This window comes from Fonsecaea multimorphosa (assembly GCF_000836435.1).
Source record: "Fonsecaea multimorphosa CBS 102226 unplaced genomic scaffold supercont1.5, whole genome shotgun sequence".
In the NCBI taxonomy this organism is placed as follows: domain Eukaryota; kingdom Fungi; phylum Ascomycota; class Eurotiomycetes; order Chaetothyriales; family Herpotrichiellaceae; genus Fonsecaea; species Fonsecaea multimorphosa.
This window is the reverse complement of record NW_015971639.1, coordinates 601,577-616,600: the sequence shown is the minus strand read 5'-3', so window position 1 is coordinate 616,600 and position 15,024 is coordinate 601,577. Positions and strand designations below refer to the sequence as shown.

Here is a 15,024-nt window from a genome sequence, read left to right as displayed (position 1 = left end):
TTTGAGTTTCTTGGTGAAATCGATACACGTGCAGGACTGTGGTTATACCTGGGCAAGCTGGGTACACCTTCGAGACACAGAAAGTCCGAGAATGTCGCCTCTTGTCACTGCAGCTAAACTCCGCATACTTTTCCTTAGCTCCGATGCAGGTCGATCCCCTCCACAATTCCCGCCCTTGCACATGTGTCTTCACATTTCACTGTCCCTTCCATGTGTGCAAGTAACACACGAAAAGACAAGCGTCCACTGTGGTAGCCAATACTGTCGACAGGCTCACCGTCATGCTTGTATGATCTCCTTTATCCTCATGTCTCCATGCTCGAGAAACCGCACATTATGAGGGAAACCAGTTGAAGAATGCCTAGTGCGACTTGGAGAAGGATTCCGGCCACCATCCTAAGACAGTCAGAATGAGCAATCGCTTCTATGTATGTGAGCTTGTACGTCCAAGTTCCGGACAAGAATTGACAAATCTACCAGTTTGGCGGCTCTGACTCTGGCTCAGACGCCGATGACAACGATGCCTCGCTTCCCTTTCCCAAGCCATTAGAGCGCACGGCCTTCCTAGCTCCAGACTTTGATGCCGCCACCTTTCTGTCCAGTCTGTCAAACCGATTTCAGACGCTTGAAGACCTACAGGCAGAGCTGCGCGAACTGAGCCAGACCCTCAACAAAGAGCTCGTTGATCTTGTCAACGACAATTATCAGGATTTTTTGTCGTTAGGAAGCACGTTGTATGGCGGGGAAGAGAAGATAGAAGACATCCGACTGGGGTTGTTAGGGTTTGAAAGAGATGTCAAAGCAGTCAGAGACAAAGTTGACACAAGGAGGAACGAGGTAGCTGAATTGTTGAGACAGAAAAAGGCTCTGAGACAAGAGACGAGCGTCGGACAGGCGTTGCTCGAAATTGCGGAACGTTTAGATTTGCTGGAAGAAAAGCTCGAAATCTCGACATCCACAAAGATCAAGAGCCAACCTCAAGACGGTGGCGGTGAGCAGTGGGGAGATGAATGGATCGAAGAAGCGACTGCCAACGACGTTGATGAGGAATTCAACTCGGATGGGGTCGATGGAGTCCCTCCCAGATTACAGCGAAGGACTGAAGAATTCCTCATTTTGAAATACCTGGCAAGCAAACACAGTCCGCAGCACCCTTTTCTCTTGGCCCAAGAAGGACGAATCCGCAAGATTCAAGAGATCCTACTGTCCGACCTAGAAATGGCCATCAAGCAGGAAACCGAAGTCAAGTACAAACAACAACTGATGCAGATACGTGGAGCAATCGAAGAGTGATTTCTCCGACTAGGTTCTTGCTTCAACGGCACGGCTCTCTCTCCATTTTTGTGCCTGTACGCCGAGGCTGAGCGACATATACCCCCACTATCAAATACATTGAAAAACGAAAAGCTCCTTCAAACCACGGCCAGTTGCTGGGGTGTAGCAGCTCCCGGCGCTGGCTTGTAGAAGTCCCCATTCAAAGAAAAGCCAGGAGAATTGGTCGAGCTCAAAACCACCTCATACATCTCCTTGACAATCTGATCGCTCAGCGCATTCGCATCTTTCTTCACTGCGTTGACATACGCCTTCACATTATCCCTCAACTGCTCCGGCGTGAAGCTCAATCTCCCTACTGCCATTCTCACCACACCCTGTCTTTCTCTGTAGGTACTGCCGCCCATCATATTTCTCACAGCAGGCCCGGGATTTGACACAACTGAGCCCATCTTGACATTCGGCATTAGACCTCTCGGTCCCAAGATCCTTGGTATTCCCTCTTTATTCATCTTCTGCAAGGAGTCGGGCACGGCAATGCACCGGTCAAAGTCGATTTTGCCGGCTTTGATGCGTTCAAACACTTCCTCTTCACCAACCAAGTGGGCGCCGGCTTCACGCGCTCGTTGGGCTGCTGTGGAATCAGGCGGACAGATGACCGCGATTTTTATGTCTGTTTTGACAGGGTAGGGGAGGCGGATGGCATTGCGAACCACTGGGCCGTCTTTTTTGGTGCGGAGTTTGATATGGATGTCATATTTCGGCGAGTCTGGGTCGTGGCCAATTTCGAATGCTTTGATATACCTACGTCCTGTGAGCTATGTTGAGATCATTCTGGACAGATTGTTGAAGCGTACCTCATTGCTTCACACAAAGTGAATTGCTCCATGTCTTTGAGGTTATGTTGCTTGTACGCTCTATGCTTCTTTCTTCGCCGCCTGATCTTCTCCCTTGCAGCCTTTTCTTTGTCTGATAGTTGCCGGGCACCACCCGTCGCGGAAAGGATTGGTGCGGAAGAGAAGCATCGTGCAGCGGTTGCTGTGTATGGCGCCGATGCGCGTGTGAAGAATGGAGCAAGGAAGGAAGATGTCGTGAACCGACAGAGTTGTTTCGTAGCCATCGACAGGCCTCGAGAAACATCCATGATCAAACAGGATCAAGCCAGAGAAATGGTAAATGCTTTGAAGAGCGAGTTATGTCTAGTCAATAATAGTCTCTGCAGCTCCATCACCTTGGTGCAGAAGGCTGGCGAATAGAAAGGCTAGCTTGGCAGATTTGTCAGGTTTGTGCAAGGCTGTCTCAGTGCGCATTCCCCGCTCAAAGCCTCAGCAGAAATATTCAGACGCCGCAGTCGAAATGACTCAATATTTGCCATAAGACAGTCACTACTCCCCTTTCTAACTTTTCCAATAGATATCCTTCTCTTCGACCAAGAAAAGTCTCACTATGGCGACAAAGAATCCCCCCAAGGCCAAAAAGGCCCCAAAAGTCAAGCAAATGGAACTACCCAATGCCGCCGCAGGCGTGGTCACACGATTTCCTCCAGAACCCTCGGGTTACCTCCACATAGGTCACTCGAAAGCTGCTCTCCTCAATGACTTCTTTGCTCACATTCAATATCCTGGTGGCAAGATGATCTTGAGGTTCGACGACACAAACATTGAGAAAGAGACCGTCGAGTACCAAGATGCAATTCGCGAGGACGTTGCTCTTCTGGGTATTCAGCCCGACATGATCTCTTACACGAGCGACTACTTTGACCAAATCGACGAGTACTGTGTCAAGATTATCAAGGTCGGGAAGGCCTACGCAGACGACACACCTGCCGATGTAATGAGCGCGCAAAGACAGGCACGTGAGCCTAGTGTCCACAGAGACGACAGCGTTGAGGATAATCTGGCAAGGTACGAGGAGATGAAGAAAGGCACTGAAGAGGGAAAGCGATGGTGTATCCGAGCAAAGATCTCCTACGCCAACGATAATGCCTCCCTCCGAGATCCGGTGATCTTTCGATGTCCTAAGAATAACACACACCACCACCGCACAGGCGATAAATACAAGGCGTATCCTACCTACCAATTTGCTTGTCCGATTGTCGATTCTATTGAAGGTGTCACTCATGCTCTGAGGACAACTGAGTACAATGATCAAGATGCCCAATACAAGTGGATTCTCAAGGCCATCGATCTGCGGAGCCCTTATATCTGGACTTTCTCCAAGATTCAGTTTGTGCGCACGCTGATGTCGAAGCGAAAATTGACGAAGCTGGTCAATGCCGGTATTGTAAAGGGCTGGGACGATCCCCGCTTCCCAACCGTGAGAGGTATCCGCCGGCGTGGCATGACTGTTGAAGGTCTACGGGATTTCATGGTCAGTCAGGGACCAAGCAAGAATGTAGTCAATATGGACTGGCATACCATCTGGACCATGAACAAGAAAGTGATTGATCTGACAAGCGCGCGATACACCGCGATTGACGACAACCATGTCGTTTGCAAAGTCAAAGGCCTCCCACAAGAAGCACCTTACTCGGAGGTCAAACCCAAACACGCAAAATACGATCTAGGAGAGAAGAAGGTTTGGTACAGCTCTAATGTCATCATCGAGCAAGAGGACGCTCGGACATTCGCCAAAGACGAAGAAATCACGCTTATGAATTGGGGCAACGCATACGTCCGGGACATCCAGTACGAGAAAACCACCGATAAACCAGACATCACCGATGGCGTGAACGCATTGGGTAATGTCGCCTCCCTCGAGCTCGAACTCCACCTCGACGGCGACTTCAAAGCCACAAAGAAGAAGATCACGTGGCTTTCCAAGGACCAGGACCTCTGTCCCGTCCAACTGGAAGATTTCGATCATTTACTCTCCAAGGACAAGCTTACCGAGGAGGAAGAGACTCACTGGGAAGACTTCCTGACACCCAAGAGCGAGTTCAGCTCTACCGCGTTGGCCGACTGCAATGTATGGGACGTCAAGGAGGATGATATAATTCAGTTTGATCGCAAGGGTTACTATCGATGTGACAAGGCTCCGACCAAGGAGTCCCAGGGCGTCTTCTTCAAGGTACCAACGGGGAAGGAATAAACCAAGAGGGGGAAATGGAAAAAGAGTAATGCAAAAAGAATGACAATGAGTGATGACTCCGAGGCTAGAAAGGAATCATCGGCTACGGCCAGATACTTGACGTGCTAGAGCGTACAATGCTTACGCCCTGATCGCTATCTGGGACGCTGCGGTGCCTCCTCGAGCTTGATCATGCTAGATAGACATCGCTCTCGTGCCTGTCATGAATAGACACAAGAGATTGCATGCTGCAATTGAGAATGAGATGATGAGGAAAAAGTGAAGAATTTCCGTGAGCTCTATTTCCTGCACTCTCGATGCTGAATCTCTGCTCCAAGGGTCACGAGAAACATTTGTCAGAGAGTCTTGAACTTGGCTGTATTCCTGTATCTTTTCTGATATTGCTGGTATTCAGACAAGATTCGTTTATTTTCTCTTCCCATCCTGCTTGAACGCGCCTAGTACACGCATCCCCTTCTATTGCTCCATGTTCTAATGTCCAAACGAGCTCCTCTGATTGTCTGCATTTGCCAACAACCAACTCCGAGGATGAGGAACGGTCTACATCCAAGCACTCCTCTCCCCAACCCTCATCCCTTCAGGCTCTCTGCCCAACCCACTCCTTCCCACGAGCACCTCTCCCCGTCCTCTCTTCAAGAACTTGCCGTCGCCAGGTTTTCCCAAGATGCCCGCGCCCGGACCGCGACTGACTTCGAGATCACGATTCCATTTAAGTTGCCCCCTCAAAAGGACGTAGCGGGGCCAATTGCAGACCCGGAAGCCTTCAAAGGGGGTGTAATCGATACTGTGGTGCAACATGTCATTTGTGATTTTGATGTTCTCATCGCCTGATGAGAGGCGTGAGTGTGGTGGGGGGTACCAAATGACCAAATCGGCGTCGTATCCTGGGGCGATACTGCCCTTTTTGCCCGCGAGGCCGTACATTTTGGCAGGGTTCGTCGAGGTCAGTTCCACAAATTTGGGCAGTGTCAGTCTCCTCGCGGGGGAGAGTGACGGGTCCGGGTCGGTCGCGGCGGAAAACAGAATGGGCAGTCGTGTTTCGATCCCCGGAAGGCCGTTGGGGATCTGGGCGAAAGTCGGTGTTGAGTTGGTCTTTTGTGCTTCGACCAGTGGCTTCCGTTTCCCTTGCTGGTCGTCATACAGCGTGGGAGCGTGGTCGGAGGATATCACCGTGATGGTCCCGTTGTTCACGCTGTCCCAGACGCTCTGCAAATCCGAGTCGGCGTGGCGGAGAGGAGGGGCGCAGACATGCCGTGCGCCTGCCCATTCATCATCTTCATCCTGACCTCCATCCCCATGTTCATGTTCATCATGACTATGACTAACACCATTGGCTTCGTCGATGACTGGGAAGCGGGTCACGGCCAGCCTGTCCGATAACAAATACATATAATGTGGACACGTCTCGGCGTGGATCGGCAGCATGGACTTGGATTGTGCTTTCCTTGCATGGGAAAGGGCGACGGGGCTCGACATGTGGACGATGAGGATTGGCGTGGATGTGAGGGTAGAAAGCGAGATGGCTCGATGTGTGGCTTCAGACTCGGCGATCTGAGGGCGTGCGAGGGCGTGGTATTTCGGGAGAGTATTAGAGTTTTGTAGGAGACGAGACGTTATCCTGTACGCCATGTGTCAGTTTGTCCATGCTCAACATATTCGTTGTCGAGCTCTCTGACAGGAAGTGAAGGAGAGACGTACATATCAATCATATCTGCATTCTCAGCATGCACCATGACCGTCATGCCCACCTCTCTGCACCTCATCATTACCTCTAGCATCTCTTTGTCCCCGAGTCTGAAGGCTGGGTATGTCATGTACAGCTTGACGCTCGTGATGCCTTCCTCCTCGACCATCCTCTTCAACTCTCCTTCGTTTCCGGGATCAGACTCACCGTCGACCTTTGCCTTGACTGCCCGACCCAAGATTTCCGGACTCGGCCTCGTGAGGATCAGATGAAATCCATAGTCCACGTAACTCTGGCCCCTTGCGCGGGAATGATACTCCTCCAGCACGGGAAACAAACTCTCATCGGTTCGCTTTTGCGTTGCAAAGGCCAGAATCGTGGTATTGCCACCACAGAGCGCCGAGCGGGATCCCGAGAGCCATTTGTCGCCTGTGGGAGCATTGTCTTGGTGGAGATGCACATGGGAGTCGACTCCACCAGGGGTCACGTACGCGCCTTCTGCGTCGATGATTTGAGTGTCTGCATTGGCTGGAAGAGAAAAGGCAATAGCGACGATTTGGCCGGATTTGATTCCGATGCTGAGACCTGGTTGGAGGATCTCTGTGGCTGTGACCTTTGGATTTGGGAAAAAGGGGGAATTCAGCCTTGTAGAGACCTCGGGATAGGGAAGGACTTACGATTGTAGCATTTTTGATGATGAGGTCAAGGTCCATGGTCTGTCAGGCTTCCGAGCTTTGATCTATAGGTAAGATTTTCTTCTTCTTCTCTGGACCAAGACAAAAGCTATTGTAACCAACTCTATCACCCTGACAGAGTTGCCTGCGCCTCCAGAGTAAAGGGCAAGCAGACGGGCTCGCAGTAACAGCCCAGCTAGGGAGGCCAATATAACTCAGGGGAAAAGCCGACTAGAGCTGTAGGACTTACCAGACCATGGGAATGCGAGTCACTATCCTGAGCTGGGCTCCAGATCATTCGCAGGGTCATAGGTCAGTGTTGCAATCTATATGTATCTAGCGGATAAGTCCGATATGTCGTGGTGTTCTCCGGGAATAACAAAGATTGCCGACGGAGATCAATGTTGGGCTTTTGGTGTGAGAGATCTCCCCATTCCACATACTGTATATTAACTCCCGGGTCCCTGATGGATGGATAGATGGATCGAGGCAGATAAAGAGAGCGATGGTGTGAAGAGATGGTTGAATACATGTCCCTTCTGAGGGTTCCCTCTATCACGCATTGTCTGAGAATCTCGAGATGGGAAAATAGATATTAGCACTTCATCTCTGGGCTTCGGCTCCATCAGCTTGAGGCGGACAGATCTAGGATCCCCTTAGCATCTAGGTGGTAGCCTTGTCTTACGATTCCTACCGGGCGGGCTGGTAGAAGCATTAATAATAGATGAAGTCCACACACTTATGTCAGCAGCCTCGGGCCATTCAATGATGCAATTGGAGATTTTTTTCTTCTTTGCAGCTCCGATCATCCCACCTGCTCTTGGTCTGGGGAGACGCACGATCTAGACATACATGCTCCTCTGAAGCGTCTATCTTATTCTCCTGCATTCTGGTCTCGGGCGGCGGTGCTCTGCTTTCAATCATGGCCAACGCTCTGAGGTCATCGGTCCGACGCTTTGCGACCACAGCGGTTCGTGCAGCGACTGCCGACTCGGTCAATGCATATGGGATCCGCGTCTCCAAAGCTCAAGGAGTCGTCGACACGCTTACAGGAGGTATCTTTTGTTCGCCCTCTTTCAAGCCAGGAATCCCAATACTGACCAGATCCAGCCATTGGCAATACCCCTCTGATAAGACTACACAAGCTCTCCGCCGAAACCGGCTGCAATGTCCTGGGGAAGGCCGAGTTCCAAAACCCTGGTGGTAGCGTCAAGGACCGTGCGGCTCTGTATGTGGTGAAGGATGCAGAAGAGAAGGGCCTGCTGAAGCCTGGAGGCACCGTTGTCGAAGGGACCGCTGGGAATACTGGCATTGGACTGGCACACGTCTGCCGCGCGAAGGGATACAAACTGGTCATATACATGCCAAATACGCAGTCACAGGGTAAGATCGATCTCCTTAGACTGCTAGGCGCCGAAGTATATCCTGTTCCGGCTGTTGCGTGGGAGAACCCAGAAAACTATAACTGGCAAGCCAAAAGACATGCGGAGAGGCTGCAAAAGGAAGATCCCGAACACGGTGCTGTATGGACAAATCAGTTCGACAACACAGCCAACCGCCTAGCACACATTGTAACCACCGGCCCAGAGATCTGGTCCCAGACCGAAGGCAAAATCGACGCGTTTACCTGTTCGACTGGGACTGGTGGGACACTTGCCGGCGTTACTCGATATCTCAAGGACGTCAGTAATCATTCCGTCAAGTGCTTCCTGGCAGATCCTCCTGGCTCCGTCCTCTACTCCTACATTACCTCCGGCGGCCAGCTGAAGGAGAGAACGGGCAGCAGCATCACCGAGGGCATTGGCCAAGGTCGTGTCACTGACAATCTGAAACAAGAAGTCAATGAGCTTGACGGCGCACTACATATCTCCGACGAGAAGACTATTGCCATGGTATATCGCTGCTTGGATGAAGAAGGATTATACCTCGGAGCCAGCAGCGCACTAAATGTGGTCGCCGCGAAAGAGGTCGCGGAGAAGTTGGGACCCAACCATACAGTTGTTACCGTCTTATGCGACGGAGCATACCGATACGCGGATCGGCTCTTTAGCGACAAGTGGCTCAAGAGCAAGAACTTGAGAGAAGCGATACCCCAACATTTACAGAAATACATTGTGTTGCCATAGAACAGTCGGACTCAACACGGGACCAAAGCCCAACTCGTCTGGCGATGAACATTCTCCCAGTATCACGTATTCGATAAACGCCATTTGCAGAATCGATCCATAAGATTCTCTATGGACGGTTGCTATGTTCGTCGATGAACCGAGAGACAAGTCCTGGCATCTGACTGGCTCGAGCACGTCTACTTGTTGTCATCTCAGCTCCTCGAAAAAGACTTTCCCACTCTGGGTCCGTATCAACTCTGAGAGACTGTCACAATGATTTCAACTCAAACACAAAGCATATGCTACCCCCTCTGGTCTTGATGACTGTCCAGGTCACGATCACCCGGAAGCGCACATTTTCACGTACAGCCTTTTCGCTCAAGACCCGCTGAGCCGGCGCATTGCCAGTTTCTTCTTCTCGTCACTCTGATAACACTGTATCGCCCCGATCCAATACTGCGTATGATGACAGACGTTTGCCGTGTTATCGATGCTCCAGCTATCTTCACCGGTGCAGTCTTGATTCTTCCAGAGCATGCACTCTGCAAAGACGCCAGTACACTCGGTGATCCAGACGTTATTCATGTCGATCTCGAGAGGGTGGCAGTCGAAGTCGTTGAGGCCGTACTCTCCGACAGAAGGTTGACCACAGCCGGCGTCGTTGAATTGGAAGATGCAGCACTCGGTGCAGGTGGAGCTGTGTCCGAGTGTCAAGATTAGCTACGTGAGATATGACAAAGAAGGGGCGAAGTTGTGTGTACTTACCAGCCAGCTTGGGTTTCAGGTTGAGTTGACGGACAGGTAGCCTGTTGGGTGAGGTTGCGCGGCGCCAGAAGTTGAATAGCATTCCCAACGGCGGACAAGTCTGCAGTTGGTGGCGGCATCGCGGCGGTGAGGTTCACATTGACGAGCACCGAGACAGTCAGCGCGGCGAGGAAGGAGAAGAGGAAGTTCTTTACGGCCGCGAGAGTCATGATGAACTGACTAGGTACCTTGTCTTGTGTATTGTTGTCGTTGATGGTGATGTGGTGATGGTTTGGTTGAGAGCGAAAATGTGAACGGGCAACGAGGTGTTATTTTGCAGTGAGGAAACAAACCAAGCACAGAGGGAAAACAAAAGGACGCGGTGAGGCAGGATCTCACGAGGTACTCTTGTGCACACAGTGCAGTGAAAATACCACACATATACTGCCAGACCCTCACATTGTTACTTGTCGTCGTCACTGCCCATCCTGAATGTCACTTCACGCACAGCTCGGCCAGCCAGACGCGTAAACCCCTCAAGTCAAGACAATCCTCCCCCTTTTATCCTTTCTATCCTCTCCGCCCTCCGTACCAAAGATGAGGTGGAGTACATCTAAGGGTGAGGGCGAGGGTGAGGGCGAGGCGGGAAGAGCGAGTGAGCACGGCGGTCCTAGATGCGCAGACTTTCCAAAAGCAAAATGAGATTTGTATTCGTCGTGTTTTGTGCAAAGGTAGGGGGAATTCCCCGGCGAAAAAGCTCATTCTGTGGGTAGCATAGTAATAGAATCAGCGACCTCGAGCTTCCGATCTGGCAGCTGCCCAAGAGAAACCTCATGATTGACCACCTTTCTATCCCCATCCATTTTCTTGAATGACCAATCTCACAGGACAAAAGCTGATGCTGTGGCGAGTGTGTCCAGGCAATCGACAAGCATAGATACCAAACACTAAGAGAAAGAAGCAAAAACCAAAACCGGCTAAGATTTTTTGGTGTCGTTCAGGGCAGGAAAGGGGAAAACGCCAGTACAACGCCATATTGCCGAAAACTTCTATCAGTCATCCATCTTCCCACCTTTCCACCCGCGGAACGTCTAAGCGAATGCATGTAAAGGGGCCCAAGAGAAGGATGAATCATGCTGCTTGAGAAGGGCATCCCTGTCTGTCAAAAGGACATGACCAGCCCAAGCTTAGCCCCGGCCGACTCGATGGGATCCACACAAGCAGTTTCAAGTGGATCCCCAAATCCAGAATGCTCTTGTGTCAGCTAGTGCTTCGCGGTGACCTTTTCGCCAGTGAGTCTCTCGACGGCTTCTTTGGCACTGATTCCAATGTTAGCATGTAGTCGTGGACTAAAACAGACAACGGGAAGAGCATACATATCACCCAAGGCAACCATGCAGATTGTCTGCCAGATACCCAAACCGATGCGGGGAGTAACACCGCGGTAGAGACCTTTGAGGCCGTTGGTGCTGTAGATGTAGTTCAAGGTCTTCCCGACGGTCAAGTTCTTCGGTCGGTTGGGGTCGTTGGACTTGCTTTGCATTTCGACTCGGATGACTTCAATGGGCTGGTTCCAGGCAGACAAACCACCGCCGAGGCCGCTGGCAAGAATCTTCTCTGCCGCATTCAGCTTCTCGCCGTGCTCCTTGCCAGTGACTCTCCGGATGCCGGTCTCGGCGAGTCTGGAAAGACCGAAACGTGAACCCCAGTTGGTGACTTGACGGATGGCGACTGCGTTGACACCCTTGTTGATACCCCTGATGCCCTCCTTCTTGTAGATGTCTGCAAAAGTCTGGAAGGTAGACGGGGGTTTCACACCCTGCGCTGCGAGTTTGTGCTGGGTGATTTCCACGGTTTTCATACACGTGCAGAAACCCATGGTTGCGTAGGCTTGGGCCATACCGCCGACCATGCCGCCTGAGATACCGGCGACGAAGTTATTGGCACCAAAGGTCTTTGCGTAGTACTCGGCCTCCGAGGCGACGAAGAGCAAAACGGCACCCTTGGTGGAAGCTTCGATCCATGCCCATGGAATCAGACCTTGGTAGACTATACATTACAAGAAATCGATCAGCCGAGGTCTTCTCATCAGGGAAGTTGTGTGCGCTTTGCCTTACATCCAAAAACACCACCGCGTCCCCATATCCTCGACATGGCCCCAGCGAACGTGTCAGTTCGGTGAGCAGCCATGGTGGTCTTGATAACTTCCAACGGTTGTCCCAGGGTAGTGACTTCGAACATGTTGAGACCAGCACCGAGCAGCAGGTTGCTGAACTTGACGGGCTTCTTCTCAATCTTGGTCGCCGGAGGCGCAGGTGCCAGGACTGCTTGAGCGGACATTGTTGGCAGATCTGCGAGATTGTCTACCCTGACCAAGGGAGGAGGTCGGCGTCGTCGCCTTGAGGATTAGAGGAGGAAAAGACGAGGGAGGCTTTGTTGGGCAACAGGGGTTGCGTCGGTGTGAATGCTGGCAAGATAAAGACACAATTGTACCGAGTACGGAATATAGGGGACCAAAAAGCAGGAGCGGAGATTAAAACCACATAAGAGTAGCGATCAATCTGACAGTGATGGCAGTGACAAAAAGCCCGAGATCGATAATGTTCAGCTCCCTCGGCGAAGAAGGACGAGATGGCCATCGTAGAATGTCGGCGCAGGCGCCTCGACGTAACCCCCATTCGGGCCAAAAGCAGATTAGTGGCTCTGCTTCGGCGTGTTGAGCGGACTTTGACTCCTGGAGCTGAGACTGCTGAGGTGCCTTGCCCCCCAAGCTTCATTCACAACCATGCATCACCCTTAGGCTTCGGACGCCGCCTCCCCTAACTGTGGGTCGACGGCCTCTTTTTAGCTTGTTAGGGCCACCCAACGCCGCCAACGCGCTTCTCAACATCCGAAAATAAAAAATTCAAGAAATTTTATGTTGCACGGTCCATGCAACCGTGTCTCGCAAAGCCACCGCGGCGCACCCCCATGTCTCCTGAACACGGGGCTCGACGAGTACGGGAGGAGTACGGGAGGAGTCAGGGTATTCAAATACGCAGAGAACTTATCGCAAATTGTAGGCAACTGTGGAAAAAGCAAAATATGGCATTCGCATCCAACGACGCTCGTCAATTAAATCATAGCGCAATTGAATGGCGAAACTGATTCAACCCCCCGACTAAAACCGACCTCGTATTGCCCTATCACCTTCTCCCTTTTAGACGTACAAGTATGTTTTGCATTGTACAGCTCCAGCTCTTTCTCATTGCAATCACAATGAAGCACCAACGAGTTTGGCATATGCTTCGGTGCTGAAGGACTTAGGTCGCTCGATGGGTGCACCAAGAGCACGGTCGATGATGAGTTGCGGTAGGACACCAAGAGCGCGAGAGACACCAAAGAGGACAGTGTAGTAGTTGGCTTCGGTCAATCCGTAGTATTGCAAAAGGACACCCGAGTGCTAATTCGTCAGTCAGCGTAATCATGAAATGGGTCAAACAATCGACTTACAGCGTCAACATTGGGGTAGGGGTTCTTGGTCTTGCCGTGCTTGGTCAAGACCCCGGGGGCAATCTTGTAGACCTGGCTGACCAGCTTGAACATGGGGTCATTGGGAAGCTTGCGAAGAGCGAACTCGCGCTGAGAGACGTAACGGGGATCGGTCTTGCGGAGGACAGCATGGCCATAGCCAGGAACGACACGGCCACCGTTCAGGGTCTCCCAGAGGTAGTCGGTGATCTTCTGGTCGCTGAGATCATCACCAATGCTCTCCTTCATCTTGGTGAGCCAGTTCAAGACTTCCTGGTTGGCCAAACCGTGGAGAGGCCCGGCCAAACCGTTGAGACCGGCAGCAAGGGACAGCATAGGAGAGCTCAGAGCGCTGCCGACCAAGTGAGTGGTGTGTGCGCTGACATTGCCACCCTCGTGGTCGGAGTGGATGGTGAGATACAGACGCATAAGCTCAACGAAGTCGGCGTTGTCGCCGTAGCCAAGCTGGTTGGCCAAGTTGAAGCCGTAGTCCTTGTCTTTCTGGATAGGAGCAACCTTGCCATCCTTGTATGCGTTGCGGTAGATCTTTGCGGCAATTGTGGGCAGCTTGGCAATGAGATTCATAGAGTCCTCGAAAGTGTACGACCAGTAGTCCTTCTTGTTGATGCCCTTGGCATAGGCTTTGGCGAACTCGGAGGTGTGCTCGAGCGCGACGACGGCAATCGAAAATTGGGCCATAGGATGCATATCGCTAGGACAACGGTCGATGAGCTCTTCGACGAATTTGGGAAGATCTGATCGAGCAGCCCAGTCTGCAGACAGGTCTCGGACCTGCTGCTCACTGGGGACCTCGCCGGTGAGGAGCAGCCAGAATAGGCCTTCAGGCAGAGGCTCCTCGCCGCCAGGAGCCTTGGGAAGGACTTCCTGGCATTCCGGGATAGTCCTTCCACGGAACCTGATACCTTCTTCTGAATCAAGAACGGAGCCTTCCCAGACCAGCGACTTGATGCCTCGAGCACCGCCGTAGACTTGGTCCAGGGTGACTTCGCCAATGACTTTGGAGCCATAGTCTTTTCTCAGCTTCTTGACTTTCTCAATCTCGCCAGGGACCTTGGAAGCGAAGACCTCTTTCAGGGACTAAGAGAGGAGAGGGATATTAGCGGAGAAGCTCCCAACAAATCCGCTCGGAGAGCTCACCTGCGTGCTTGCGCAACGGACGCCATTGTAGGCGGCTTTTTGGACCAAGGGCCGGGTCGATGAACGGAGCAGGGTGCTCCCCAAGCGAAGAGAAGAAGCCATGATAGTAACAACACGAGGAAGTCGAAGCAAAGAAACTTGAAGTCAAGAAGAACGTTACGTCAAGGGAGGTTTTTGAAGGAGTGCGGGAAAAAAAGCTGCAGATAGGAAACTCAGGGAGGAGAGAGCTGTCCCTGCTGGGTTATTGAATGACGGAAATGGTCCAATTGGGGCCACCCGGCGAGGCTTCGGGCGGTCGGATCACCCTCCCCTTCAATAAATCCATGTTTGCCAATTGGGGTTCAATGGCCAGCCAACAGCGGCACGGGCGGGCCCCTAAGCAAGCCCAGCAAGCCCCCAGAGGGTCCAATTCGCAGTCCGAAGAAAATTACGTCGTAGATGCCCCAAGCTCTGTTGGGTGCCCCCAAGTAGAATTCACGTGCCATGCCTGCCAGCAACAATATTATTCCGTCCGGCCGCCTTGGCTTTTTCCTTCAAGCCTCCGCTTTTCTGTCCGCGACGCTTTTCGACTTCTCGCTCAAATCTTGTCTTCACTCCAACCACCATTTCATCACTCTTCCATCACCGACCGACGCACTATCCATCGCTTCTGATTTCCTTTTCTTCGCCTCTATCACGCACATAGTGTCATCAGCTCGTAAAGTGCCTCTCTACCAGTATTCTTCTCTGCACACGGCCGCTAGTTCCTCAGTACTGCCGCTGCCAGGCCGCAGTTGCCACCTCG

General features: G+C 52.0%; 8 protein-coding genes across 8 annotated transcripts; 3 read left to right on the top strand and 5 right to left on the bottom strand.

Annotated features, from left to right (window-relative positions):
• Window positions 1-410: 410 nt before the first annotated feature.
• On the top strand, window positions 411-1,293 carry Z520_03434 (uncharacterized protein; the record flags this gene model as incomplete). Its single annotated transcript, XM_016773945.1, has 2 exons — window positions 411-428; window positions 481-1,293. 2 exons carry the CDS (start codon window positions 411-413, stop codon window positions 1,291-1,293), a joined length of 831 nt encoding a protein of 276 aa, XP_016634891.1.
• Window positions 1,294-1,412: 119 nt separating this feature from the next.
• On the bottom strand, window positions 1,413-2,416 carry Z520_03433 (uncharacterized protein; the record flags this gene model as incomplete). The annotated part of the gene is made up of 2 exons (XM_016773944.1): window positions 1,413-2,076; window positions 2,130-2,416. 2 exons carry the CDS (start codon window positions 2,414-2,416, stop codon window positions 1,413-1,415), a joined length of 951 nt encoding a protein of 316 aa, XP_016634890.1.
• A 302-nt stretch (window positions 2,417-2,718) lies between these two features.
• Window positions 2,719-4,362, top strand: Z520_03432 (uncharacterized protein; the record flags this gene model as incomplete). The annotated part of the gene is made up of 1 exon (XM_016773943.1): window positions 2,719-4,362. The coding sequence occupies one exon, from the start codon at window positions 2,719-2,721 to the stop codon at window positions 4,360-4,362; it is 1,644 nt and encodes a 547-aa protein (XP_016634889.1).
• Window positions 4,363-4,902: 540 nt separating this feature from the next.
• On the bottom strand, window positions 4,903-6,759 carry Z520_03431 (uncharacterized protein; the record flags this gene model as incomplete). The annotated part of the gene is made up of 3 exons (XM_016773942.1): window positions 4,903-5,980; window positions 6,061-6,659; window positions 6,724-6,759. 3 exons carry the CDS (start codon window positions 6,757-6,759, stop codon window positions 4,903-4,905), a joined length of 1,713 nt encoding a protein of 570 aa, XP_016634888.1.
• Window positions 6,760-7,642: 883 nt separating this feature from the next.
• On the top strand, window positions 7,643-8,846 carry Z520_03430 (cysteine synthase; the record flags this gene model as incomplete). Its single annotated transcript, XM_016773941.1, has 2 exons — window positions 7,643-7,775; window positions 7,831-8,846. The coding sequence occupies 2 exons, from the start codon at window positions 7,643-7,645 to the stop codon at window positions 8,844-8,846; spliced, it is 1,149 nt and encodes a 382-aa protein (XP_016634887.1).
• A 360-nt stretch (window positions 8,847-9,206) lies between these two features.
• Window positions 9,207-9,802, bottom strand: Z520_03429 (uncharacterized protein; the record flags this gene model as incomplete). Its single annotated transcript, XM_016773940.1, has 2 exons — window positions 9,207-9,525; window positions 9,594-9,802. 2 exons carry the CDS (start codon window positions 9,800-9,802, stop codon window positions 9,207-9,209), a joined length of 528 nt encoding a protein of 175 aa, XP_016634886.1.
• Window positions 9,803-10,836: 1,034 nt separating this feature from the next.
• Window positions 10,837-11,912, bottom strand: Z520_03428 (mitochondrial DNA replication protein YHM2; the record flags this gene model as incomplete). The annotated part of the gene is made up of 3 exons (XM_016773939.1): window positions 10,837-10,891; window positions 10,949-11,621; window positions 11,690-11,912. 3 exons carry the CDS (start codon window positions 11,910-11,912, stop codon window positions 10,837-10,839), a joined length of 951 nt encoding a protein of 316 aa, XP_016634885.1.
• Window positions 11,913-12,825: 913 nt separating this feature from the next.
• Window positions 12,826-14,342, bottom strand: Z520_03427 (citrate synthase, mitochondrial; the record flags this gene model as incomplete). The annotated part of the gene is made up of 3 exons (XM_016773938.1): window positions 12,826-13,014; window positions 13,065-14,180; window positions 14,241-14,342. The coding sequence occupies 3 exons, from the start codon at window positions 14,340-14,342 to the stop codon at window positions 12,826-12,828; spliced, it is 1,407 nt and encodes a 468-aa protein (XP_016634884.1).
• Between the last annotated feature and the right edge of the window lie 682 nt (window positions 14,343-15,024).